The sequence below is a fragment of the Staurois parvus genome, unplaced genomic scaffold, assembly GCF_062004578.1.
Source record: "Staurois parvus isolate SC_StPar_1 unplaced genomic scaffold, SC_StPar_1.0 ptg000339l, whole genome shotgun sequence".
Lineage (NCBI taxonomy): Eukaryota > Metazoa > Chordata > Amphibia > Anura > Ranidae > Staurois > Staurois parvus.
This window is the reverse complement of record NW_028318135.1, coordinates 138,681-165,222: the sequence shown is the minus strand read 5'-3', so window position 1 is coordinate 165,222 and position 26,542 is coordinate 138,681. Positions and strand designations below refer to the sequence as shown.

At 42.6% G+C, this 26,542-nt stretch overlaps 1 protein-coding gene across 4 annotated transcripts in view; it reads right to left on the bottom strand.

Annotated features, from left to right (window-relative positions):
- The window catches only part of CYLD (CYLD lysine 63 deubiquitinase), a 170,682-nt gene that overhangs the window by 12,723 nt on the left and 131,417 nt on the right, over window positions 1–26,542 (bottom strand). For all 4 annotated transcript variants that reach the window (XM_089684206.1, XM_089684204.1, XM_089684203.1 and 1 more), the window contains 3 exons: window positions 21,937–22,003; window positions 13,815–13,947; window positions 10,061–10,169 (listed from right to left, as the gene is read on the bottom strand). In XM_089684206.1, coding sequence (XP_089540332.1) covers window positions 10,061–10,169; window positions 13,815–13,947; window positions 21,937–22,003 — 309 coding nt within the window. The remainder of the gene's footprint in view (window positions 1–10,060; window positions 10,170–13,814; window positions 13,948–21,936; window positions 22,004–26,542) is intronic.

The following is a 26,542-nucleotide window of genomic DNA, read 5'->3' as shown; positions in this document are numbered from 1 at the left end:
CACTTACAGTTGGATTGTACTGTTCCCTACAAGTGTTTGGACAAGCAGAAAAATTGTAAGCTAGCCCCTGTATAATGCCATCTCTAACCAGCATCCTTCAGTTTTGTGAAAAAGCAGTACCAGGGCCAGAAGCAAAAACACAGAGAGGTGGGACATATCCCTCAGTGGACCCCAAAAAATAGATGTTACAGTAAGAAAAAAATCCTATTTTCTCTCTCATCTATTGAGGAACACAGAAATTCTGATACAAAGTATCCAAAAACAGTCCAAATGAGGTGCAGGCAACAGCCACTGACAGGCCCACAAGTAAACACAAAGGACTGTCTGCAACTCAGAACCACCTGAAGAACTGGAACTACATTAGAAGTCCCCTGCAATAAGCTCCCAATAAACAAATGGATGACACAGAGGACCAACCTAATTCTCAAGATCAAGACAGAGGAGATCATAGCTAGAGGGAAAAGACACCCTGAAGAAAAACACAGAGGTTGAACCAGCGAGAGGCTGTGGAACAAAAAAAGCCACCAAAAGGGGGTGGAACAACATAGTAACCTGATTAAGAAGGAACAAACCCCCAAAATAATGTGGATTACAAAAAGCAGCTCCATATTTCTTGCTAAGCAAGATGTCAACTACCACATGTGAAAGTGAGGATGAACACAACAAATCCACTCTAACCCCTGGTAGTGTCTCTGGGGCACAGCAAAAGAGTTATGCATGACCCACTTAATCCTGAGCACAGAATCTCCTAATCCTCCCCAGTCCAGCAAAGCATCCATCACCATAAAGAAGCAGGATATTTAACCTCACTGCTATTAACTAAATAACAGTCACCTGATTAAGGCAAGAACCAAGGAAAGGTATCTGGAGTTTCTTCTTCGAGAGGCTGCGAATCAGCCAGAGAAGGAGGGGATTATACCCCAGGAAGGCCACCGGACATACTCTTTTACCTTTGGCAGTAACCCAGTGTGTTCCACCTACTGACAATTCAGGTGCTCCAGAGCTCTCCAGCAGATATTTCTGCCTGCCACGCAAGAGATAAGTAGTACCCAGTTGTGCAAACCTCTCCCTTTGGTGCGGAGATTACTGGTTAAGGAGAGTTGGTTTTCAATGCATTGTCTTTAGGGAAGAGAGTGTGGGCAATAGTAGGACTCTTTAGCACTATCCTGCATAGGTGAAGGCACTGCAACTCCTATATAATGTGCAATATAGTTCAACCCAGGAAGCTGACTCAAAACAGAGTTTCCTGATGAGGAGGAAACCATCTGTTCTGGTAAGCCAGACTGAAGCCTAAAGGATACACCTTGGCAAGTGGGGTCGTCGTGAGCTGCAGGATAAAGACCGTCCTGTTTTAATAAAGATATTGGTAACATTAGGGACTACTTGGTCCGTTATAGCAAACCAATTGTGTCAGGCCCATAGCAATAGAGATGAGGTACCCCCAATGCTCTACACACCACTGGCGAGGGGAGGATGGATGAAATCCCTTGACTGCAGACAAGGGATCCAATGACTGTTTAACCTCAACAGCCTCACCTGTCAGTGACAGGTAACTGCCAATGATCGATACATGCAAGGTCCTATCCTAGTCAAATGTTGCAGGCATTAGGTCCTTCAGAAAAGTGCTGACTACAAGGGTTTAAAAAGCAGACTCTCTTCAGAGGAAGCTGCTTGGGCAGCCCACAAATGCAATGCCAGGAAAGGGCACTAGGGTGAACACAAGGACCAATGTTCCCAGAAGTAGCAGGTGTATCCAAAAGGGTAAGGTCCTTATTTAGGCAAGGGGCAGTCAGAAATGGTCCCGGTCAACCTCACAAGTCAGGAAGCCCCTCTGGAGAGAATCGATGCTGAGGGGTACATGTACCAAAAGGGACCCAAGGACAGAGGATTCTCCTGAGGAAGGTAGTGAGTATCTGGATGAGGTACATCTCCAAAAACTTCAGTTACCATTTGAGCAAGAGGTCCAAGGATGCAGGAAAGCCAGAGAGACTGTAGAAGTTGCATTATTTTGTGTAGTAGCACATGGGAGAGAGCAAAGTGAACTGCAACTGAAGGAACAAGGGTTAGCCTGCGGGCTGAAAGGGACGTTCTTTGCATCCAATGATGCAAACTACTCAAGAACCTGCCTGGATACACAATCAGCCCCTCACTTGTAGAAGTGAGGATGCACCTGCATGCACAAGGCTTCTCAGAAATGTTAGCTGACCTCTGGCTTTGAGCGGTAATCAGGTATTGAAGGTCAAAGTGGATGGAGAGGTGTGGGACCATTTTGCAGACATGGAGGAGGAGTAGGGGTAGGGGTTGCATCATTATGCTTGAGCTACAAGGCTGTGTGTGTGTGTGTACAGGCAGCATATGTTCATACCATACGGCTGCAGTCCCAATTGGAAGCACACACAAACAGGTGGCTTTATGGAACCCTGCAAGGAAAGGAGCCGCCCTAAAAGCTGACCTTAGGCTTGGCAATGGGGACAGGATGAAGATGCAAGAAGAGTAAAAAGAAATATGAGAATGACCAACATACATCGTAAATCATTTCAATAGCATCTGAAATAACTTAAAAAAATTTAGAATTTAAGCTTTGCTATCACCTTAACTATTATCGTGGTAGGACTGACGGTGGTGGGAATTTTGAAAGGCTACTAGCTGTGTGTTCAGGAAGTTTGCAGTGTTAAGCTTACAAAATAAATATTCAGAGACAGGGTTACATTTGGGGCAGTGCTACAGCTCTGGACCTGGAAGGCACTCCACGGCTATCTTACAAAGTACACACAGGCCTTGAAAAGCTCCACAATGATGAATCCAGTGACAGCTGCTATGTAGAAAGCAGCTCAAGCAACAACTTAGTGAGAAATTTTAACTGAAGTCACAGAGGAAACAAATTCCATAGAAAGAATATGAGGTATCCAGCCCCTTGGGACACAATTAAGGGAATTAGCTTGCAACCTAGGCTACCACTATCCCATGTCTGTGCTGGACTTTTAGAAATATTCCTTAGAGCAGATGAACTGAAAAGCATTTCATTTACAGAATATTTTAACAAATATACCACTAGATGGCAGCATTGTACCATAGTTTAGTGACTGTGCTGAGCTTCTGTTTATGGTAATGGTTATATTTCAATATTTATATTGATAAAAAGAGATATACACAAACAAGAACATAAAGACTTAGCCCACCTACAGGGTGAGTAGAGGCAAATAAACAGGTTCATCAGTATACAAGCACGTAGTAAATATCAAACAGTAATGGTTAATATATGATATTTGTCAAAACCTAGAGAAAGGCAGTATGCCACTGTAATCGTTCTTTTTATATTCAACATATCTGCATTTGCAATGCAGACAGTGGGGTAGATTTACTATACTGGAGCACTCAAAATCTGGTGCAGCTGCGCATGGTAGACAATCACCTTCTAACTTCAGCTTCTTCAATTAGGGAAGCGGATTTGTTTCTCTGCAGAGCTGCATCAGATTTTGCGTTCTCCAGTTTTATTCAAGCGGTAGTAAACTTGTTCCAAAAAAATAAATACAAAATTTTCCCCCTGCAAACATAATTTGCTAGTATGCATTGTATACTAGCACATTATGTGAAATGTACCTTAAAACAAAGCACTCCAGCGGCGCGCTGTCACTGCTGACAGGGCTTCCATCTTCACCCGTTCTTCTTTCTGGATTCCTGGGCTGCAGCTGCTTGGATGGCTGAGCCACCACCGTCACTCACGTACATCCGCGCGGTAGTTTTGGCCATGTCACACAGCTCTGATGGAACGTTCCTTCAGAGTGCACGTGCCGGTGATGTCACCAGCTGCAGTTCTGTAGAATATCTCCTAAATGGTGCACGTTTAGGAGATATTCATTTTACCTACAGGTTAGCTTTATTATAAACTTATCTGTACGTAAAAATAGAAATGAGCGTTTACTACCACTTTACATAAACCGCACTGCATATCCACCTCAGCTCTCACACGTTTTCCCATATGGATCAGACCATATTGTGTCTATTCATGAGTATATAACTTTGTAATTACGTATGATAATGAATTGATACATATATCACATTTTTGGGACAAATGTAACTTTCTTGTGATCCTATGGTCTTCTGAAATATTTTTACATTTATTTGCATTTTAAGAGGAAAAAAAAAAAAAAGAGTAAAAATTTGAACAAAATTTTATTTTTTCAAGTTTGATCAGCAATTTTTTTAAACAAGCACTATTACAGTGCGAACTTATATATTTTATTCTGCAGCTTGTTCTATTTACTGCAACACTAAAATTACATTTTTGGTACAAAGCATATTAATGTTATTTACAAAAGACATAGTTTTTTTTTTTTTAATTTTGCATATATTTATTTTTTCTTATAATGCATTGGTAACTTAAAGTCCTTGAGTTAAAATAAAACAGATATACCCTAAATCACGTATTTTTAAGAGTATTCAATTTTTTACCCACTAGCCTACAGGGCACTTATACCCCCTTCCTGCCCAGGCCAATTTCCAGCTTTCAGCGCTGTCACACTTTGAATGACAATTGCGCGGTCATGCAACACTGTACCCATATGAAATTTGTATCATTTTTTTGAGACAAAGCTTTATTTTGGTGGTATTTAATCACCTCTGGGATTTTTATTTTTTCTTAAACCAAAAACCACTGAACATTTTGAAGAAAAAAAAATGTTTTTTCTTAGTTTTTGTTATACAATTTTGTAAATAAGTGATTTTTCTCCTTCACTGATGTGCGCTAATGAGGCTGCAGTGATGGGCACTGATAGGCTGCACTGATGGACACTGATAGGTGGCACTGATGGGCACTGATGAGGCACTGGTAGGTTGCACTGATGGGCACTGAAAGGCAGCACTGATAGGCGGCACAGATAGGCGGCACAGATAGGCGGCACAGATAGGCGGCACAGATAGGCGGCACAGATAGGCGGCACAGATAGGCGGCACTGACAGGCGGCACTGACAGGCGGCACTGACAGGCGGCACTGACTGGCACTGATAGGCGACACTGACTGGCAGCACCGATTGGCATTGATAAGTGGCACTGACTGGAACTGATGGGTGGCATTGAAAGGCAGCTCAGATGGGTACTGATATGTGGCATTGATGTGCACTGGTATGCACTGATATGTGGCATTGATGTGGCACTGATGGGCACTGGCACGTGGCACTGATGGGCACTGACAGGTGGCACTGATGCGCACTGACGGGTGGCACTTCTGGGGCCACACTGATTATCAGGGCACACTGATCATCAGTGCCCTGATGATCAGTGTACATGTCCCCTCTGCAGAAAGCCGATTACCGGCTCTCCTCTCCTCTGGAGCTGTCAGCGTGACAGCACGAGAGGAGGGAAATGACGATAACCAGCATTTCCGTGTTTACATGTGATCAGCTGTGATTGGACACAGCTGATCACATGACCGAGCCGACATCTTTGGCTCTTTCCGTGATCCGCTGTGTCCGAAGGAAATAGCGCACCGGCGATCACCGCGCTGCACGCTCCGAGCCGCGCATGCGCAGTGAGAATGGTAGGACGTCATATGACGTCCAATCAGAACGAGAGAACCACCTTGCGCCCGTCATTGTACTATAGGGCGGGCGCAAGGTGGTTAAACAATTTAAAATGGAAACATGGAACTGGAGATGAAACTGTTACAAATATTGCTTATTACAGGATGATCTAATGAAATGAATGGGTTAAATAGTAAAATAAAAGGTTAAATAAGAGCATGTCCAGGTTAATTAGGGTTCACAAATTTGCTTTGCACAGAACAAACATTCTTCTGTGTTAGCTGCAGCTTTCTCAATCACAAATCTGTCTGTCAGGGAACTGTGGAGATAAGACAAGTACTGTGTTACTTTTGTTATTGTTTAACAATATTACACTGAATTATCACTGTGATTGGCTGTCACAGTGGTCATTCAATGACTAAGCTTCAGACTGGCTGCCAGTCATAGAATTGGGATCTCTTCTTTCTACAGACACATGGTTTTTTTTTACTAAAGCTGGAAAGTCCAAAATCAGACTCCCTTCTGCATAGAAACCAATCAGCTTCCAGGTTTCATTGCCAAAGCTTCATTGAACAAGCTGAGGTTAGAAGCTGATTGGTTTCTATGCAGAAGGGAGTCTGATTTTGGACTCTCCAGCTTTAGTAAATAAACCCCCTGGTCTCACAGGGGCTGTGCAGGGGAGCAAGCACAGGAGTCTGGGGTATTAATATATTATATATGCCATGTTGCACTGCATTTGCTTAATCACAAACTAGCAGCCATTGCATACATTTCCAGAAAAAGCCCAACCCCCCATTCTATAAAATCCAAACATGCAGTTGTGGAAAAGCAGAATGCACAACAAGAAGGACATCTAATGCTTTGTCATCATTCCTGTTCTGGAGACATGTCCTCTCTACACTGCACATAAAAGTATGTATAGGCTACCTGCTTCTGAATTTGGCAATTCATATTATTTGGGACGGAACATCTGTCACCCAGATTGGGTGATTCCGTCAGAGAACCGCTTCCTTCTCACTGGGACACAGGACCAAGATATTATAGCTGGGCATTGCACCCAAGTCTAGACAAGACTAGCTTCGATGCCAAACTGGAACTCTTTATTGAGTAGAAAACACAGGTTTGTATACACTCCACAAATAGAGCCCATCCCCTCATGAACAATAAAACAAATATTACACAATGATTACATAACAAAGTGAAGTTGACATCAGTCTAATCTTATCATGCAGGAACCTCCAGAAGGACTTCCCAACAAACAATAGGGGACTCAATTAACTCAATTAACAATGGGATGCACACCTAGGAGGCACACAATGGGAGAAGATAGTAAACACATAACACCTTAACCACTTGCCCTCCTGAGGATTTACCTCCCTTCCTGACCAGGCCATTTTATGCGTTACGGCGCTGTGTTACTTTAACTGACAATTGCACGGTCAAGCAACGCTGCACTCAAATGCAATTTACGTCTTTTTTTCCAATTGAGCTTTATTTCGGTGGTATTTGATCACCTGTGCATTTATTTTTTGCACTATAAAAAAAGACCGACAATTTTGAGAAAAAAACCCCAATATTTTTGACTATTTGCTATTAACACCTTCCCACTCGGCCTATAGCAGATTGACGGGCGGGCGGGACACTTCTCGCTGTGAATAGGTGTCATATGATGTCCTGTCAAAACGAGTCGCTCACAGAGCCGCGCAGTGGCACGATCTGTCACAGACTGTGTCCACAGGATACAGCTGATGACATATCACTACACCAGCCCATTGCCAGTGTCATGTGACCAATCACAGCAGATCACGTCAATTGTATACAATGGATGGCTTCCTGTCATGTCATCCATTGTATACAATTATGTTATTAGCTGTGACTGGTCAAAGCAGTCACATGATACAGACAGGACCAATCACAGCCCATCTGTGTCATATGATGAGCCTTTCCCAATCACAGCTAATCACAACAAAATCAGCTGAATGAATCAGTTTTATTCAGTAACGATTGCAAATATCAATGAAATACATTGATATTAGCAATCATATGGGCAGGAATCATTGGATTCAGGTGTTCCAATCACCTCCATGGCCACAGGTGTATACAACCAAGCACCTAGGCATGCAGACTACTTCTACAAACATTCATGAAAGAATGGGCCACTCTCAGGAGCTCAGTGAATTCAAGCGTGGCACAGTAATAGGTTGCCACCTGTGCAATAAGTCCATCCATAAAATTTCCTTGCTACTAAATATTCCACGGTCAACTGTTAGTGGTATTATAACAAAGTGGAAGGCCACATGACAGAGCGGGGTCAGCACGTGCTGAAGGGCACAGTGCACAGAAGTCGCCAACTGTCTGCAGAGTCAAAACTAAAGACCTCCCAACTTTGTGGGAACAGTTTGGGGATGGCCCCTTCCCGTTCCAACATGACTGCGCACCAGTGCACAAAGCAAGGTCCATATAGACATGGATGAGCGGGTTTGGTCCTGACCTCAACCTGATAGAACACCTTTGGGATGAATTAGAGCAGAGACTGCGAGCCCGGCCTTCTCGTCTGACATCAGTGCTTGACCTCACAAATGTGCTTCTGGAAGAATGGTCAAACATTCCCATAGACACTCCTAAACCTTGTGGACAGTCTTCCCAGAATAATTGAAGCTGTTATAGCTGCAAAGGATGGGCCAACTCAATATTGAACCCTACAGACTAAGTCTGGGATGCCATTAATGTTTATGTGTGTGGAAAGACAGGCTTCCCAATAGTTTTAGCAATATAGTGTATCTTTAATTTCTGCATTTTACTACAAGGATACAATCTTTGTTTTAGGAATAAACTTTTACGCTATAACATAAGACTGCCAAACACTACTGGTTAGCTAAAGAGAAAGGACGTAGCTCCCTTTTAGGCTCAGCTGTCTTTCATCCACTCCTCTGACTGAGCGGCCTGAAAAAGCATGATTCGTTGTTTCATCCAGTTTTGTGGAGAAAGTTCCCCTTCTCTATTTGTTTATCTGATCAGTTTCATTAAACAACTAGCATATGAATAAATCAATGAAAGGAGCCTAGAGGTTCATATGCTGGTTGGATAAGAGGCCTTTAAAATATTCCCCTGCAATATTTCAAATATTTACCTTCTTAAAAAAACATTTACATTTTTTTCCTGATACGAAGGCTAGGTTCACACTTATACGAGTGGTTGCGGGTACAAGAATCGCACCTGTTTCTGCACCTGCAACCAAAACGCGCTGCCCTCTGCAGACGCAAGAGGCTTCCATTCATTCCTAATGGCACCCCCATGCTTCTATAATGCGAGTTTGTGGGCGCAGGGAACACTGGGAAATCGCATGGTGCAAAAGCAGCGTGCACTTTCCCTGCCTTTGTGTTTTTAAAATGGTGCAGGAACCTTTTTCCTGCATGAAACACAGGCACGGCCCCTTTCAGAGGAATGGACCGCCGTGCCCGAGCAAACATGGCTCTCAGAGTCACAATAGTGTGAACCTAGCCTAATAAACAATTAGACACTAAGTATTCTAAAGTACACTGAACCCAGAGATATAGAGATAGGGATTTGTTATCGCGGACTGTTTTTAAAGTCAAAGACACCAGGGCTATAATTCTGACTATTGATTGACTATCTAGTGAAAAACTGACCTTTTCTATCCTCACAGCTATATTTTAAAGTAGTTGCAAACCTTTACATATACCCAATGAAGTGACGGGGCTCGGGTAATGAAGAGAGGTGTATGAAGAGAAGGGAAACACCCCCCTTCACACAGCACACAAGAATAGAATTGAGGCTGTCAATCACAGGCTGTATGCTGGTGCTCATCCCATCACCTTTTTTCTCTTAGTGTCAGGAAAACCTGTCAGAAGTGATAACAGAAGAACGAAGCAGCAGACAGAAATTACATTTAATGTGTTACTAAACCCAGGACCCTGCATTCACTAAATCTGGTCTCCCACAGTACACACAACATGGAAATGCAATTATTTTAGTAAATATAAATTGCTAAATACCTTTTCTCATCAGTAATATATAGTAATCTTGTGACTTAAGCAGAGCACTGGTTAAAGCTTGTAGGAGTTTTCTTTCTGCTCTAGGAGGATGCAAAACCCCGACCTCTGTCTGGACAGTACTGATCACATGCACTCTCCCAAGAAAAAAAAACTCTCTAGCAATACACACTAAACTGAGCATGTTCAGAAGGGCTATGGGTTCAGTCTGTCTTATCAGGAGAAAAGACCTGGACATCTGAACAAGAGGAGGAGCAGAGAAAACAGGATCAAACAGCCTTTTTACACAATGCAGAGGATTAACCCCTTAGGTTCCAGAGTGAGTAAAACAAGCATGCTTTACTGCATACAAACTGATTTTACTGTTGTGGGTTTAGTAACACTTGAATGCTCTTAATTGGGACAAGTACACATCAAAAAGGGATATGCTTTGTTCATATTTCATATCTGAGGTTTACAACCACTTCAAGCAGTTACAGTTTCACTTTAAAGAATAAAGTGTGTGTAAGAAAATTTCTGTTACTCACTGTCCTCCAGTAAGTCTGTAATATTCAGATCCAAGGAAGGAAATATTTTGTTGAACATCTTGAAGTCTTTTCCAAATCGAGGCATCTGAACTATTAGGCATGATGGTGCCTATTAAACAAGGAATACATTTCATAAACAATATCAAATGAAAGGACAAATAAAACTAGATAAAACTGACTCCTATAAAGATCCACACTATATGGCCAGAAGTACAGTCAGGTCCATAAATATTGGGACATCGACACAATTCTAACAATTTTGGCTCTATACACCACCACAATGGATTTGAAATGAAACGAACAAGATGTCCTTTAACTGCAGACTGTCAGCTTTAATTTGAGGGTATTTACATCCAAATCAGGTGAACGGTGTAGGAATTACAACAGTTTGCATATGTGCCTCCCACTTGTTAAGTGACCAAAAGTAATGGGACAGAATAATAATCATAAATCAAACTTTCACTTTTTAATACTTGGTTGCAAATCCTTTGCAGTCAATTACAGCCTGAAGTCTGGAACGCATAGACATCAGCAGACGCTGGGTTTCATCCCTGGTGATGCTCTGCCAGGCCTCTACTGCAACTGTCTTCAGTTCCTTCTTGTTCTTGGGGCATTTTCCCTACAGTTTTGTCTTCAGCAAGTGAAATGCATGCTCAATCGGATTCAGGTCAGGTGATTGACTTGGCCATTGCATAACATTCCACTTCTTTCCCTTAAAAAACTCTTTGGTTGCTTTTGCAGTATGCTTTGGGTCATTGTCCATCTGCACTGTGAAGCGGCGTCCAATGAGTTGTGAAGCATTTGGCTGAATATGAGCAGATAATATTGCCCGAAACACTTCAGAATTCATCCTGCTGCTTTTGTCAGCAGTCACATCATCAATAAATACAAGAGAACCAGTTCCATTGGCAGCCATACATGCCCACGCCATGACACTACCACCACCATGCTTCACTGATGAGGTGGTATGCTTAGGATCATGAGCAGTTCCTTTCCTTCTCCATACTCTCTCTTCCCATCACTCTGGTACAAGTTGATCTTGGTCTCATCTGTCCATAGGATGTTGTTCCAGAACTGTGAAGGCTTTTTTAGATGTCGTTTGGCAAACTCTAATCTGGCCTTCCTGTTTTTGAGGCTCACAAATGGTTTACATCTTGTGGTGAACCCTCTGTATTCACTCTGGTGAAGTCTTCTCTTGATTGTTGACTTTGACACACATACACCTACCTCCTGGAGAGTGTTCTTGATTTGGCCAACTGTTGTGAAGGGTGTTTTCTTCACCAGGGAAAGAATTCTTCAGACATCCACCACAGTTGTTTTCCGTGGTCTTCCGGGTCTTTTGGTGTTGCTGAGCTCACCGGTGCTTTCCTTCTTTTTAAGAATGTACCAAACAGTTGTTTTGGCCACGCCTAATGTTTTTGCTATCTCTCTGATGGGTTTGTTTTGTTTTTTCAGCCTAATGATGGCTTGCTTCACTGATAGTGACAGCTCTTTGGATCTCATCTTGAGAGTTGACAGCAACAGATTCCAAATGCAAATAGCACACTTGAAATGAACTCTGGACCTTTTATCTGCTCATTGTAATTGGGATAATGAGGGAATAACACACACCTGGCCATGGAACAGCTGAGACGCCAATTGTCCCATTACTTTTGGTCCCTTAACAAGTGGGAGGCACATATGCAAACTGTTATAATTCCTACACCGTTCACCTAATGTGGATGTAAATACCCTCAAATTAAAGCTGACAGTCTGCAGTTAAAGCACAGCTTGTTCGTTTTATTTCAAATCCATTGTGGTGGTGTATAGAGCCAAAAATGTTAGAATTGTGTCGATGTCCCAATATTTATGGGCCTGACTGTATGTGCACAACCCTCCAAATGATTGAGTTCAATATTCCACCGCATTTAAAGTATTTTAGACAACTGTACACTTTAAACTTTGTAAAAATTAAAAAATATAGATCAAAGTCTACATTTAGACTTCTATGTTTTACAGTGTACATTCTATAGATCCACTGTACCTATGCAGTCCGACATGTGCAATACCCAGTAATATAAATCTGGTGCTCCCTAAGTGTATGGTTAAAACCTCTACCATGTTAGAGCAATGCATACAGTTGCAAGAAAAGGTATGTGAACCCCTTGGGATTACGTGGAGTTTTGCATGAATTGGGCATAAAATGTGCTCTGAACATCATCTAAGTCACAATAGAAGAACACAGTCTGCTGAACATAATACTACACAAACATTAGATGTTGCCATGATTTCATTGCACATAACATGTAAACATTCACAGTGCAGGGAGGAAAAAGTATGTAAACCTTTGGACTTAATAACTGGTTGACCCTCCTTTGGCAGCAATAACCTCAACCAAACGTTTCCTGTAGTTGCAGATCAGACCTGCACAACGATCTGGAGTAATTTTGGACCACTCCTCTTCACAAAACTGTTTCAGTGTAGCAATATTCTTGGGATGTCTGGTGTGAATCGATCTCTTAAGGTCATGCCACAGCATTTCTATCGGGTTGAGGTCAGGACTCTGACTGGGCCACTCCAGAAGGCGTATTCTGTGCTGTTGCAGCCATTGTTTTGTTGAATTACTTGTATGCTTTGGGTCATTGTCCTGTTGCATCACCCATCCTCTGCAGAGCTTCAGTTGGCGGACAGATGGTCGTACGTTTTCCTGCAAAATGTCTTGATAAACTCTGGAATTCATTTTCCCATCAATGACAACAATCTGTCCAGGCCCTGAGGCAGCAAAGCAGCCCCAAACCATGATGCTCCCTCCGCCGTGTTTTACAGTGGGGATGAGGTTTTGATGTTGGTGTGCTATGCCATTTTTTCTCCACACATAGTGTTGTGTGTTCTTCCCAAACAACTCAATCTTGGTTTCATCTGTCCACAGTATATTTTGCCAGTAGTGCTGTGGAACATCCAGGTGCTCTTTTGCAAACTTCAAACGTGCTGCAATATTCTTTTTGGACAGCAATGGCGTCCTCCGTGGTGTCCTCCCATGTACTCCATTCTTGTTTAATGTTTTCCTTATTGTAGATGTGTCAACAAAAATGTTAGCATGTGCCAGAGATTTCTGTAAGTCTTTAGCTGACACTCTGGGATTCTTCTTTACCTCATGCAGCATTCTGCGCTGTGCTCTTGCAGTCATTTTTACACTGAGTGGTGTCAAGGTTGGCTCACTCCTGGCTCCAATTAGCTCTGGGAGAAGTCATTAAGCTAGGGCCTCACATACTTTTTCCTCCCTGCACTGTGAATGTTTACATGTTATGTGCAATTAAACCATGGCAACATCTAATGTTTGTGTAGTATTATGTTCAGCAGACTGTGTTCTTCTATTGTTGTGACTTAGATGACGTTCAGAGCACATTTTATGCCCAATTCATGCAAAACTCCACGTAATCCCAAGGGGTTCACATACTTTTTCTTGCAACTGTACAGTTCAAGCATGGAAAAGACCCCTTGCTCTTGTAAGCCAAATAGATTCATTTGGGGGTTTGTTTCAGCACAATGATCTGCACTGGTGATCTTGCTAGAAATTGTAGGGCCTCTTAAATTATTGCAGAGGTGCACACCAAGACTAATGTAAAGCTCGAGTGCAGTTCTGGATATGCTATTTTGCTGAAGATTGTTTAGTAAAGAATATTGGGATGTTGCAGCCCACTTGTGCTCTCTCTTTATATATTGGAACCTGCATAAATATGTAGCAAGAAAAGAAAAGCAAGAATTTGTGTTTCACCTCTGCAAACTTCAGATTGCTGTTTATAAATGACCACTCCAGTAGCTGCTGTATAGTGGGAACCCCCACATTCTCATTTTTATCCATGAAGATTTGGTAAAAGTAGCAATCTTGTACCTTTTGACCTGCTGACCTGAAACAAAACATCATTAAACAAAAAATTAATAATGTTCTAGTTTTATATGTACATAGAAACATAGTTAAAGGCTGAGGGGTCTTATGCCTATCTTCTGTCTATTCACAGGTGGAGGGGAAAACATTCCTCTGGTTCCACTGCCACAAACATGTCACAAGGAAGGAGAAGATTAAAAATGAAAAAAAAACCTTTTGACATTATCTATTTTCTACACATGCCACTAGATGTCGCACTATCCACATTTTAGATTTCAGACATACAGTAAGTCTTGTCTGATGAATGAACTGACTGGGGCAACTACTGGCCACCAACCAGATTGAAATGTACACTTATAAAATATTAACTGGAAAATTATAGTTAAATACGAAGCTAAAGCTAATTGGCTTCTCATATAGTCAGGCTGAAAAAGGCACAAGTCCATCTAGCTCAATCAAATAAAAAAAACACAAATAAAAAAATCTCCATATACACTATCCTATTCACACAGCTAATCCAGAGGAAATAGGGAAAAAACTCAGGGAAGCATGATCCAATTTGCTCCTGCAGGGAAAAAAATCCTTCTTGATCCCCCAAGAGGCAATCAGATATTCCCTGGATCAATTACCTCTGGTGTTATTACCTCTAAATATTAATATCCAGTTATATTTTGTGCATTTAGCAATGCATCCAGCTCTTTTTTAAAACAATCAACTGAGCTGGCCAGAACTAGTTCTTGAAGCAGTCTATTCTACAGTTTCACAGCTTCTACTGTGAAGAAACCTTTCCATATGTGGAGGTAAAACTCTTTTCCTCCAGACATAAAAAGTTAATTTGGCCAGCTCCACCTTCAGCCCTCAGTCTTGAGCTGTGCTGCCTTCTGCTCTCCACTGTGCACTGAGGATGACAGCAGCAGCGGAAGAAACTGGGGGAAGGCACCGTCAGTCCAGAACTGTGCTGCCTTCCACACTTTTCTGTACAGAGGTAGGATACTGCTTGTGGGGACACCATGGGAGGGAAGGGGGGGGGGGGTACAGAGGACATTGCTTGGGATGGGGGGGGGAGGGGTGGAGGCAGAGGAAATTTCCTGGTGTTGGGGGGGGACATTGATTGCTGCAGAGCTCACCACTATGGGGGAAAGAGGGGGCAGAGGACACTACTGGGGGGGGGGGCTGGGGTGATATGCAGAGGACACTGCTATAGGCAGGGCCAACCCCATAGCAGTGATAGCAGTGTCCTCTGCCGCCCTTCATAACCCCCCCCCCCCGTAGTGTCCTCTGCCCCCTTCACACCCCCCCACCCCCCAGTAGTGTCCTCTGTCCCTCCCCTTTCCCCCATAGCAGTGACCTCTAGCCCCCCTTCCCTCCACCTGCAGTGTGTCCCCCACCCTCCTTCCCTCCCAGTATTTTAAATCTGAATTCCCCCCCTTGCTTAGGCAGCCGCCTTAGGGCACCAGGGTAGCTGGGAGGTAGAAAATCCCAATTCTCAGCCACTTGCTGGGAATTCAGATTTTTAAAATACCTGCTTTCCAACGATCCCCTTTATTGTCCTCCTGGAGGAGCTGAAAGCTAGCATCTCCTCCTCGCCCTCCCACCAGTGTACAGCTGCTGTAGGAGGAAAATCCAGGGGATCCGTTCTAGTAAACACCTCCCCCCGCTGCTCCTCCCATCCTCATTCCTCCTTTTTTCTGCTGCCCAGCCTTCCCCCAAGTACTTCCCTTTCAACAGGGCTCCTAAAAAAATTTGTGAAAAATATAAAAAAAATTGTAAAAATAAAAAATGACACCATCCACTGCCCTACTGACACCAGCCTCTGCCCTGCTGACTGACATTGTTCACTGCCCTAGTGACTGACACCATCCACTGCTCTACTGACTGACATCAACCTCTGCCCTACAGACACCGTTCACTGCCCTGCTGACTGACATTGTTCACTGCCCTAGTGACTGACACTGTCCATTTTTAAAGTAGGCTAAGTTTGTATTTTTACAGTGGCATTTGTTTTATTTAATTATTTCTACATTTTCCTTACTATTTTGTTAGGTCTAGCTAGTTAATTTTTTATTTTTTTTTAAATGGCGCTGAACACTGGTGATCTTTGATCTCTTTCATGTTGTTCAGGTAGATCTCCACCTCTCAAAGGTTGCCTACCCATGACCTACATTATCGGCTAAATACTCTGGGTATCTTTCAGCGCCTTTCCCCATCCATAGCGGCAGAAGACAGGGTTACCCCCTGTCCCCAGCATTATTTATTTTACCACTAGAGCTTTGGCAAGCTTGCTTCATGGTGACCAAAATGTTACTGGAATCCCTTATGCAGGCCATAATTTCAAAGTGAGCCTGTTTGCAGATGATGCCCTTTTGATGCTTACCAACCCGCTCACAACTGTTACTAATTTGCTACACTTTTTGACGTGTGTTTTTTGTCTATTTCTGGCCTACGGGTTAACCTAGCCAAGTGCAAGGCCTTGAATGTCACCCTAAATCAGGCTTTGGTTACTCGCCTACAATCCCATTTTGCTGGGCGACGTCATCTATTAATTACCTTGGAATTCAACTGACCCCCACCTATTCCTCTTTGTTCTCTGCCAATTATTATCCTTTGCTCCACTCATTGACTTGTCTTATGCAGTCATGGTGGTGCCCCTATCTATCTTGGATAGGTTGCAACAATTCAGTAAAGATGACCTAAGCTCTGGTATTTCCGCACCCAAAATTTCCTCCACCTGATTCAGAACACATTCTACACTTTATTTGGGGCAATAAACGCCCCAGAGTCCCCAAGGCTACCCTTTTTTTTTTACATAGATTACAAGGGGGATTGGGGGTCCCTCATGTTTCTAAATACTACTACCTTAACACTACCCAAATTTCCCCACTGACCTGGCTACATGCCTCTTCCGATGTACCCCTATAGGTGCTGCTGGAGCTTCCCAACTGCGTCCCACTCTCGATCTAAACCCTTTTATGGCTCCCTCAGAAAATGTGGCCTGTGGCTTTAAGCCCTCTTATGCAACATACCTTGCATCTTTGGGTGTGTCAGTCAGGCTCCCTTAGGTCTCCCTTCCTTCCTTTGCTACCTATTACTAAAAACCCTCTCGCCTTGATTAGCCCTGGACCATTTCTTGGTGGACCTCTCGTGGTCTCTCACAAATGCAACACTTTCTGACCTCCCGATCACACCTCCCCCACCCGATGTGGGCGGCCTTCTGTGAATCCCATGATGCTCCCTAGTCGGGAGTATTTCCGATTTCTCCATCTTCAACACTGGATATCTTCCCTTCGACGCACCTCACCTTATCAGTTTCAGAAAACTACATTTGAGCATACCTGTCAACATTCCCCAGGTCTCATCTTCTCCATCTCCAGAGACTTTATGCGTCTCTGAATAATCAATCATCTCATGCTTTGCTCTCCTATGTGGTTCACTCGGAACGAGACCTGGGATTTGAGATTGACGTGTCGGATTGGAGCAAAGCTTCGTCTTCTATCGCTAAATGAGATCGAGGCGGCACAAAAAGTGTTGCTGAGGTGGTATTGGGTCCCTGCCTGCATTGCCCACACTAACCTAACTGACCGCTGATCGTGGGAATGTCTCACATACCTGATGGACATGTATTCTCTGTTCTACCTGACCATCCGAAAGGAGGAAAAATTCACCTTGTTACATTGCCTTATCCTGTGCCTACTTGCTCATCAGCAAAAATTGGCATCTTATTTGTTTTATAGCAGCCAAGATGATGATTGCCCAGGCATGGAAAAAACCTACAGTCCCCTTTCAGGGAGTGAAGGACCGTTTTATGGGACAGATGCTTAATGAACACATGAACAGAATTCTTTATGACTCCCATGCCAAATTTTTAAAAATCTGGGAACTGTGGTGGATGTATACCTTCCCTGATCTTCCTCTGACAAGTGTGGGCTGCTCTGGTGTCTCCGACAGTCCCAGATCCTCTATCTCTTGCCCTTGTTTTTTTTTTTTTCGATTGTTTACCCTTTCTGTGGGTCCTGTACCCTCCTGGACTCTATCCATGCCCAGGTTTGTTCCACTATGTTTTGACACCAGGACCACCTCTGATGCCCACATGTGTCTCATGCTTAATATGACTATTGGTGGAGGATGTTCTTCCTCTCCTTTATGCTTTTCGTGCATACTTGTTTCACCTGGGGGTGAACAGTCATAGCCCTTGCGTGGGCGGACTAGGTGCTCCTTGTACTACTGTGCCTTCACATAACTACTAAATACAAATTATTGAAGAAAAAGTAAAGGTCCCACCACTGAACTTTGGGGAACACCACTAACAACCCTAGACCATTCAGAGTATAAATTATTAACCTGTATTCTCTGAGTACGGTCTTTTAGCCAGTCTTCTATCCATTTACAAACGGAATTTTCTGTGTTGGTAGACTTGAAGCTACTTCCAGACCATAATACGTAATTGTATGTCAGCTGTCCGGAAGCATATACCAAGTTGATGTCTGCAGCTGCAATCATCAACCTGGTATTTTTTTAAAACTGAAGGCAATTCTCTATTTAGCAAAGGGGATACAAGCAGCTAATTAGCCGCTGGGTAGCTTTTACAGGCGGCAGGAGGGGTCGCCCCTCCCTTCCGCCGCCTTCTGGTACCTTTTCCAGGTCTCTCTGGCCCACCAGAGAATGGAGAACCTGGAGCTGAAGCCTGTGGATCTGCCGGTTTACCACAGAGCTGATCGAGGACCAGAATGTCACTAATCATCTCTACGGTATATGAAACTGGAACCAGAGAGTATTTTGTCACTTCCAGAGGTCTTTGCTGGACATGTTTTACTGTTTTAACCCTTGGTGCCGGCACCTCTCGGTCCTTTAAGGGGTTTCAGATGCCGGGAGGCTGAGTTTCTGATTATGTGACCACTGGGATTGGCTGTCACAGTGGTCACATGATTTGAAAGCTCCTGATCGCAAATAGAGATTGGAAGCTTTCTGATAGCCGCCGGTAACTGCGCTGGGAGCTCACTTGGTGCGCTCTCTCGGCACAGTTTTGTTCATCTCTAGGTATACATATATGCGTTAAGGCCCACGTGAGGAGAGGCTGCACATATGTATGCGGCCGGCGCCAAGGCGTTAATATTATGACAAGGTCGCTTTAAATTGTATATAAACTCAATAACAAAGATAAATATAATGGAGCTTACCAGTACTTAGATTTGGAGGCTGAATTTGTTTTCTTTTTTCAAACAAACATTTACAGCAAGAACAGATTTTTTGATCTTGCCAGAAATGCAGTGCCCTTACAATTACCCGTGAGCTGGGTTAAAAGTACAAAATAGCTATCTGATAAACGGCAATATTTTACATTTAGTTTTTGGCTCTAGATACGCTTTAAAGAAAAAAGGTCTCCCTTCAAAGAAAATGATTGATTACTTAAGTAGATTAGGTGGTGTAGCACTAATACCATGATTACTTCTCTGTCCATTGACCCCTAGGTCACAGCAGAACACAGTGGTGACATATAACTGAAGGATGGAAGCACAGAACATAGAGGGAGTCCAGGCATCCCATATACCTAGACATGTTGGATGCTGGGGAAGATTCTTGATCCACCTCAGCTCTCCAAGGAAGTGGAGATCAGAGGCACAGGTATCTAAACAGTTTTTTTTGCTGGAAGACCCTTTTTTAAAAATGTATAATCTAGCAACATAGTCACTTTGATTGTTGGCACAGCAACTTTCATGCAGTGTCTAGTCACAGGACTGGGTGGAGAGCTCAAAGAGCTGCTTTCTTCAATAAAACTGGTGAACTAAATAATAGAAATATTGTACTTGTTGTAAAATCCTTTTATTGGGGTCCACAGGACATCTTGTACTGTAAGGTAATGCTGCTACCTACAGGAGGATTGGATACTGGTAAACAAAAATTGTGGACCAGCCCTGCATAACACCTCCCACACCTAGCATGCCTCAATTTTTGGGGTAAAGCAATACCAAGGGCATGATCATAAACACAAAGTGGTGATGGCCTGTGTGCCTCAATGTACTTCAAGAAAAGGATATTACAGTGAGTACAATACACAGTGAATGTACACAGGAAGTCTTGTAATGTTTGGATGTACAAAAGCAGTACAACAGAGGAGTGGGAATCAGCAAAAAAAAACCCTAACAGGTCCACAAACAAAAAAAAGAAGGACCTCACACCCCGAAGACAGTGTGAACCGTAGATCAGAATGAAAGGGTGGCACCCAGTCTTTAAGACCATACATTTGAGTGATGGTCTGTCTGAGTCACAGAGAAATAGTGGAATGAGAAACAGGTTTACCCTTATGGGGACCATCAGGAATGACAAAGAGAAAAAAAAAGTCTCTTTCTGAAAGAAGCAGCGGCTGTGTGGTAAACTTTCACAACACAAACTACATTTAGGCAAATTTACCTTTCCTTCAAAGATCTCCATCCCTCACTGGCATCTTCTTTTGGATGCCAGTATTTGACCATCTTCCATGGCCAGTACGGGGTGACGTCACTTCTGCGCATGCACAGGAGTCAGACATCCCAGCACACAGGTTTTCAGGAAACAACCAAACCTCTGTAAGGTCTGGGAGGTCAGAGTTGTCCACCATACGCATCTTTCATGTCCACAGAAGCTAGACAATCTCCCTGCTGAAGGAAGACTATGACATAGTTAATTACATGCAGAATTTATGGGCCTAAATAAAGACATTTAGGGCCTTAAGATCCAAGATGGGTTAGATGCTACCTCCAGAAGATCCGCCAGGGCTGTACGGCGAGGGACTGCTTATTAAATAAAAGATTCTAGAAAAGGACCTTTAGTCACGTGTTGGCATCCTTAAACATAGGTGCATTCTTCATTAGGATGGTGGAATCTTTGTTAAGGCTGGAGACTGCCAGATCCACAGAGGGGGCAGCCAACATTTTGACAAAATCCTCCTTAAATGAGTACATAGCTGGCAGATGTTTGGGAGGTACAACTGGGTGATCTGAATTTTTCAAGTCTTCATATAGGAAGACAGCAAACAGCAGGTGTACCAGAAAGGTCTTGCCAATTTTAGGAGCCCTAAAGGAGTGAGTGGGAACAGCACCGGTAAAGGCTATGGGCTATTCCATCAGTTTTAAAGTGGAGCATACTGCGCCAGTAAGAGCAGAAGATTATTTCAGTCTGAGAGTAATAGCAGACAACTGCGACTCCTCGGGTGCAGGTCGGTCCATCAGGGATTTGAGAGAGTTGGCATCAAACAGGGCTTTTGTTGTTAAAGGTTCTGAAGTCCTCAGAGTAGCTAGCCAAAAGGTCAGATTTGTGTGTTGCTCAATGGACAAGAAAGAACTTTTTTTCAATAAAATGGCTGGAACTTCTAAGATGAATATCTGTCAGCTAAAGAACCAACTGAATCTGAAGGTCTCTCTACTGAAGTTTTCAGCTATGCATGGCATGGACTCTCCAATATTCTATTAGGAATGGGAAGTTTACCAGCTTCTGTTGTGTCTTTAAAAGGTGTAGAATGAATAAAAAAGAATGTAATAAAAACCAAAACAAAAAGGTGAAGACCCCTATTAGTTGTGTCATCAAGGGATTGTGTAGTAGAGATCTTGTTGGAGAATTCCCAACACTAGCCACACAAATTAGCATCTGATGACAAAATCTTTTATATGTCTAACCACAACTATATAGTGCAAGGGCTGCATTTAAATTAAATTGTTTGTTAAATTGTTTAGGTAGATACATAACACATAATTGTTGCTAAATTTAAAGTGAACCTTTCAGTAACTTTGCAAGCCTACATTTCTGGCATCTAATAAGAAAAAAGGTTTACTTTTCATCATTAAAATAAATACAAACTATACATTCAAAATATTGCAAATGTATTAGACTAATACTGTTGACATTTTTATTTTTTAAAAACCTAACCATAAGAAATAAATGGAAAGCACAATTTGTTCCCTTTACTGTAATTGTTAGGCTAATATAAACATTGTATTGCTTTTATCACCATACATTGTTTCTTACTTTAAAGAAATGTTACCTTATTTTTAAGAGGGGATCTACTCTTAATATATGATGGAACAAGATATTCAAAAATTCTTCAGGATCTGTTGGGAAAACAAACACGTTATAGAAAATCTGATGAAGATAAAAGTGGAGCTGTAGATCTTTTAAAACTCCTTGCAATGTCACAAATCACTGCTGGGCTGAGTTACTTAGCATAGTGCAGAAGTGATCCACATGACTGTATTGACTTACAAGCAGCTGCATTTCATCAATGTCTACTTTCATTATTTAAAATCTAGCCACTGTTATGCAACCTACGTTAGCCACACTCAAATAGACTAGCTGATAAGATTTACCTATATATTCTAAATATCATATTAATGGTCTTTTATGTAAACAATCACTAAATATATGTGAAAATGGTATAGCGAGCGCTACAGACAGGAGTGTATAAGCAGCTAGAACACCAAAAAAGGTAACCAACCAACCTTACAATAATCAATAAAAAGAGAAAATAGGTGCAGCGCTATATTCAGAATACAGAAAAAAATTCTCTATAAATTATATATGCATCTAAATGCCAATGATCAAAGAGATGCAAGATGTGATACAATGGTAAACAGTGAGCTAATCAGTAGGAAATGAAAAGTCCTCATCCCAGATCAGTGGTTGTGAGAGATGAAAAATCCTAGGAACAGATAGAGTGCGCACTCACCAGAGGTGCGTTTAAATAACGCATGTAGAGAAGTATATTCAGCAAATTCTCTCCACCTTCAGGGCTCTGGTCAGATCGCACTCCGTACTATCCTCTGTTTCACCACGAAGAACAGTAGCCAGGATTCATCAAACCGTGTGGGCGTCAGAAATACTCCTTAGTCCAGATAGGCACTGTGGGAGGTGGCACTCTCAAAGAGAGCCCAATAAAGGACGCCACATAGTGTGATGCTGTATGACTTGGGTTTATTAGTCAAAAAAAGGGGTGAAACAACAAAAAGTACTGACCATAAATGTTGGCCACATATAGTGGCTAGATGTCCATAAGCTGTAGCCCCCCGATGCGTTTCAAGCGATGCACGTCCTCAGAGGGTCAGGGCTTGACCCTCTGAGGACGTGCATCGCACGAAACGCGTCAGGGGGGCTACAGCTTATGGACATCTAGCCACTATATGTGGCCAACATTTATGGTCAGTACTTTTTGTTGTTTCACCCCTTTTTTTGACTAATAAACCCAAGTCATACAGCATCACACTATGTGGCGTCCTTTATTGGGCTCTCTTTGAGAGTACCACCTCCCACAGTGCCTATCTGGACTAAGGAGTATTTCGGACGCCCACACGGTTTGATGAATCCTGGCTACTGTTCTTCGTGGTGAAACAGAGGATAGTACGGAGTGCGATCTGACCAGAGCCCTGAAGGTGGAGAGAATTTGCTGAATATACTTCTCTACATGCGTCATTTAAACGCACCTCTGGTGAGTGCGCACTCTATCTGTTCCTAGGATTTTTCATCTCTCACAACCACTGATCTGGGATGAGGACTTTTCATTTCCTACTGATTAGCGCACTGTTTACCATTGTATCACATCTTGCATCTCTTTGATCATTGGCATTTAAATGCATATATAATTTATAGAGAATTTTTTTCTGTATTCTGATTATAGCGCTGCACCTATTTTCTCTTTTTATTAATCACTAAATATAATTTCTATACAGGTCTATAAGAATTCAATGTGCAGATGCAGCCAGAACTAGTAAAGAAACAAAACAAAGCTGCAGCTAGGAGTAAGCTGTAGCCATCTTCTTTAGATAAGAATGCAGCTGTGGTAGACGTTTCTAGTTTAGATTTTAGGAGGACTAGGGAGAGTGAATTAGTGTGCTTTTTAGAAAATGTGTCTATACTTTAAAGCTGAGGCCAGGCTATAGACAGTCAAGTATTCTCCTATTCTTAACCATAAAATGAGCTTCAAAACATAATATCGAGGGGCATGTCCGGCCGTCAGGGAAGATGGCCATTTGATCCGGAGATCCTGCTGTCTCCCTTCTCACAGCGGCTATTGCAGCATCAAGGGGAGATTCCTATCACCCGTTTCTTCTTTCCTTGCTTCTCCGGACTGCACCTGCGCTATGTCCAAGTGGAGGAAACAGTCCAAACAGCCTCAATGCCTCACTGACTTCTACTCTGCAGCAGGACACAGAGCGAAGTAAGATGGCACCGACCCTAATCCCAGTGCACCGCCACAGCACCATGTGGCCTCACAGCGGACCGAGCAAGGACTACAGCCACACAGGAGCCTGGGTGAGTGTTCCCCTCCTGATACACCTACCACCCGCAGCCCAGCTAAATCTGAACAGTGCAGGGAGGATGACCCTAACACTACCAAGCAGCAGCCTGTTTTCCCCTCAGTATCTTCAGAGCACATTATGTATGAACACCCTATTGAAGCATTTCTTGCTAATGATAAGCCTATATTTGAAAATAGAATTAAAAATGTTACTCTCTATGAAAAGATCTCTCCTGGCAGATTTTTCAGATATATTTGCCTCTCTAATGGACACTGTAAAATCCCATGAAGACAAGATAAATCATATGGAATCTAAAATGGTGGATCTCTATTCGGCCCATAACGACTTAGTGGATGCATACGCTCATCAAGAGTCTGAGATTCAATAATTACATAACAAGGTTGCTGATTTGGAAGACCACTCAAGACGCAACATAAAGTTTAGAGGTATTCCATAATCAGTCGCACCACTTCAGTTAACCACATATATCCAGCGCCTTATGAAAGCTTTATTCCCTACTCTGAGCGACATTAAACTATGTACTGACAGAGCGCACCGTATCCCTAAGCTTAACTTCCTTCCAGATACAGCACTTAGAGATACCTTGGCGAGGATCCATTATATCCATGTCAAAAGACAGAGTCATGGCGGCCGCCAAACAAAACAAAACCCAGTAAGATCAGACGAGTTTGCTGGGATCTCTCTATACACAAAACTGCAATCAAAGAAACTTGCACCACTAACCAAAGCTTTACAGTACTATAATGTTCTAGATGGGGATTCGATTAATCGATACATGGAATGGTAAGAAAATTCCAATATACTGTACAGTGTGGAAAATGGTTTTCAATTGCTCAAGCAATGGCGCTTACTCCCCGCTGGAGCTCAGCTCGATACTCCCACCCCACCTGAGATATTGGACACAGATTGGTCCTAGGAGCATAGATGTCCCCTTAAGGACACAAGAATCTCCCCACTACGGCTACATAACATTTCTAGTGAGAAGCAGGGAGCTCATACGCTCAGTTCCTCTTACAGAAAGGTATCCAAGATACTACCCTGTTTTTGCCCCAATTGCAAGCAGCTCAGCTGCCCATTTTCCCTGTCTTTTAATACAGGGATTTTCTTAATATGCATCTTTTTCTCCTCCTTTTGCTACCCCTCCTGGTTTTCAAAGCAGCTCAGCATCTTCTATTGAAACTCCAAGATTATATCCCTCGCCCGATAACCTCTCATGGACTCGCAAGAAGAACCAACCACCATAATGCCCATAATTTTGAAGATGGGACTATCTCTCACCACGACTACCAACACTCTCCACTACTTACGGACCACACTACTCAGAGTCCCTTCACCCTCTACTACACCAACGTTAACCAGGACCTCTACCAGCGAAATACTATAGCAATGACTCCTCCTCTAGGGACTTTATTTTCAGCGGCATGCTAAACGCCAAGGGCCTTAACAGTCCCTTCAAAAGGAACATCCTTCTAAAGGAGACCCACTCCTTAAAAGCTGATGTCTTGATGGTTCAAGAAACTCACTTTGTGGCCTCATAATGCCCTTATCTATCGTTCCAACACTTCTCTCATTTATATATGGCTAATGATCCCAAAAAACCTGTGGAGTCCTGATAGCAATCAAAGACTCAACATCCTTTCGTCATATCCGTACAATCACAAAATCTATATCTTTGCTACTCAATAAGTATAACCTATATGATGTATGGTGATGCTTCCACGGTTCGGAAAAGGACGTTTTTTTCCTCACCGCACTCATCCTATTCTCGTATTGACCTTTTTCTAGATGATACATTTTCTTTACAAAATGTCTTACGATTCGACATTGCTACAATCGCTTGGTCTGATCATGCTCCCATTACTCTTAAGTTTGAGGACAACCTCCGCAATACCCCTCCATCCATCTGGAGACTCAATTCCTCACTCTTAGAGAACAAACAACCGTAACAACAGATCAAACAAGAGCATCATAACTTTTTCCAGAATAACGACAGACCTGAAACTAATAGATTTACACTTTGGACCACCTATAAAGTTTATATGAAAGGCATTCTGATCAAATTAGCAGCCTTGGTTAAGAGACAGAGAACGAGGAAGATTGAAGACTTACTTCATTCCATATCTTCCCAAGAACAAGCAAATAAGATTAACCCAGATCCCCAAATCTCTCAAGCCATACTTAGAGATAGACAATCTTTACGTTGGCTTCTTCACAAACACGAAAACCACCTTAATTTTCTAAAAGCCAATTCGTATGGTTTAAGCAATAAAGCTGGCGCCAAACTAGCCAGACAAGTCAAAGCTCAACAAACCAAACAACAAGCTTCCTCTATTACAT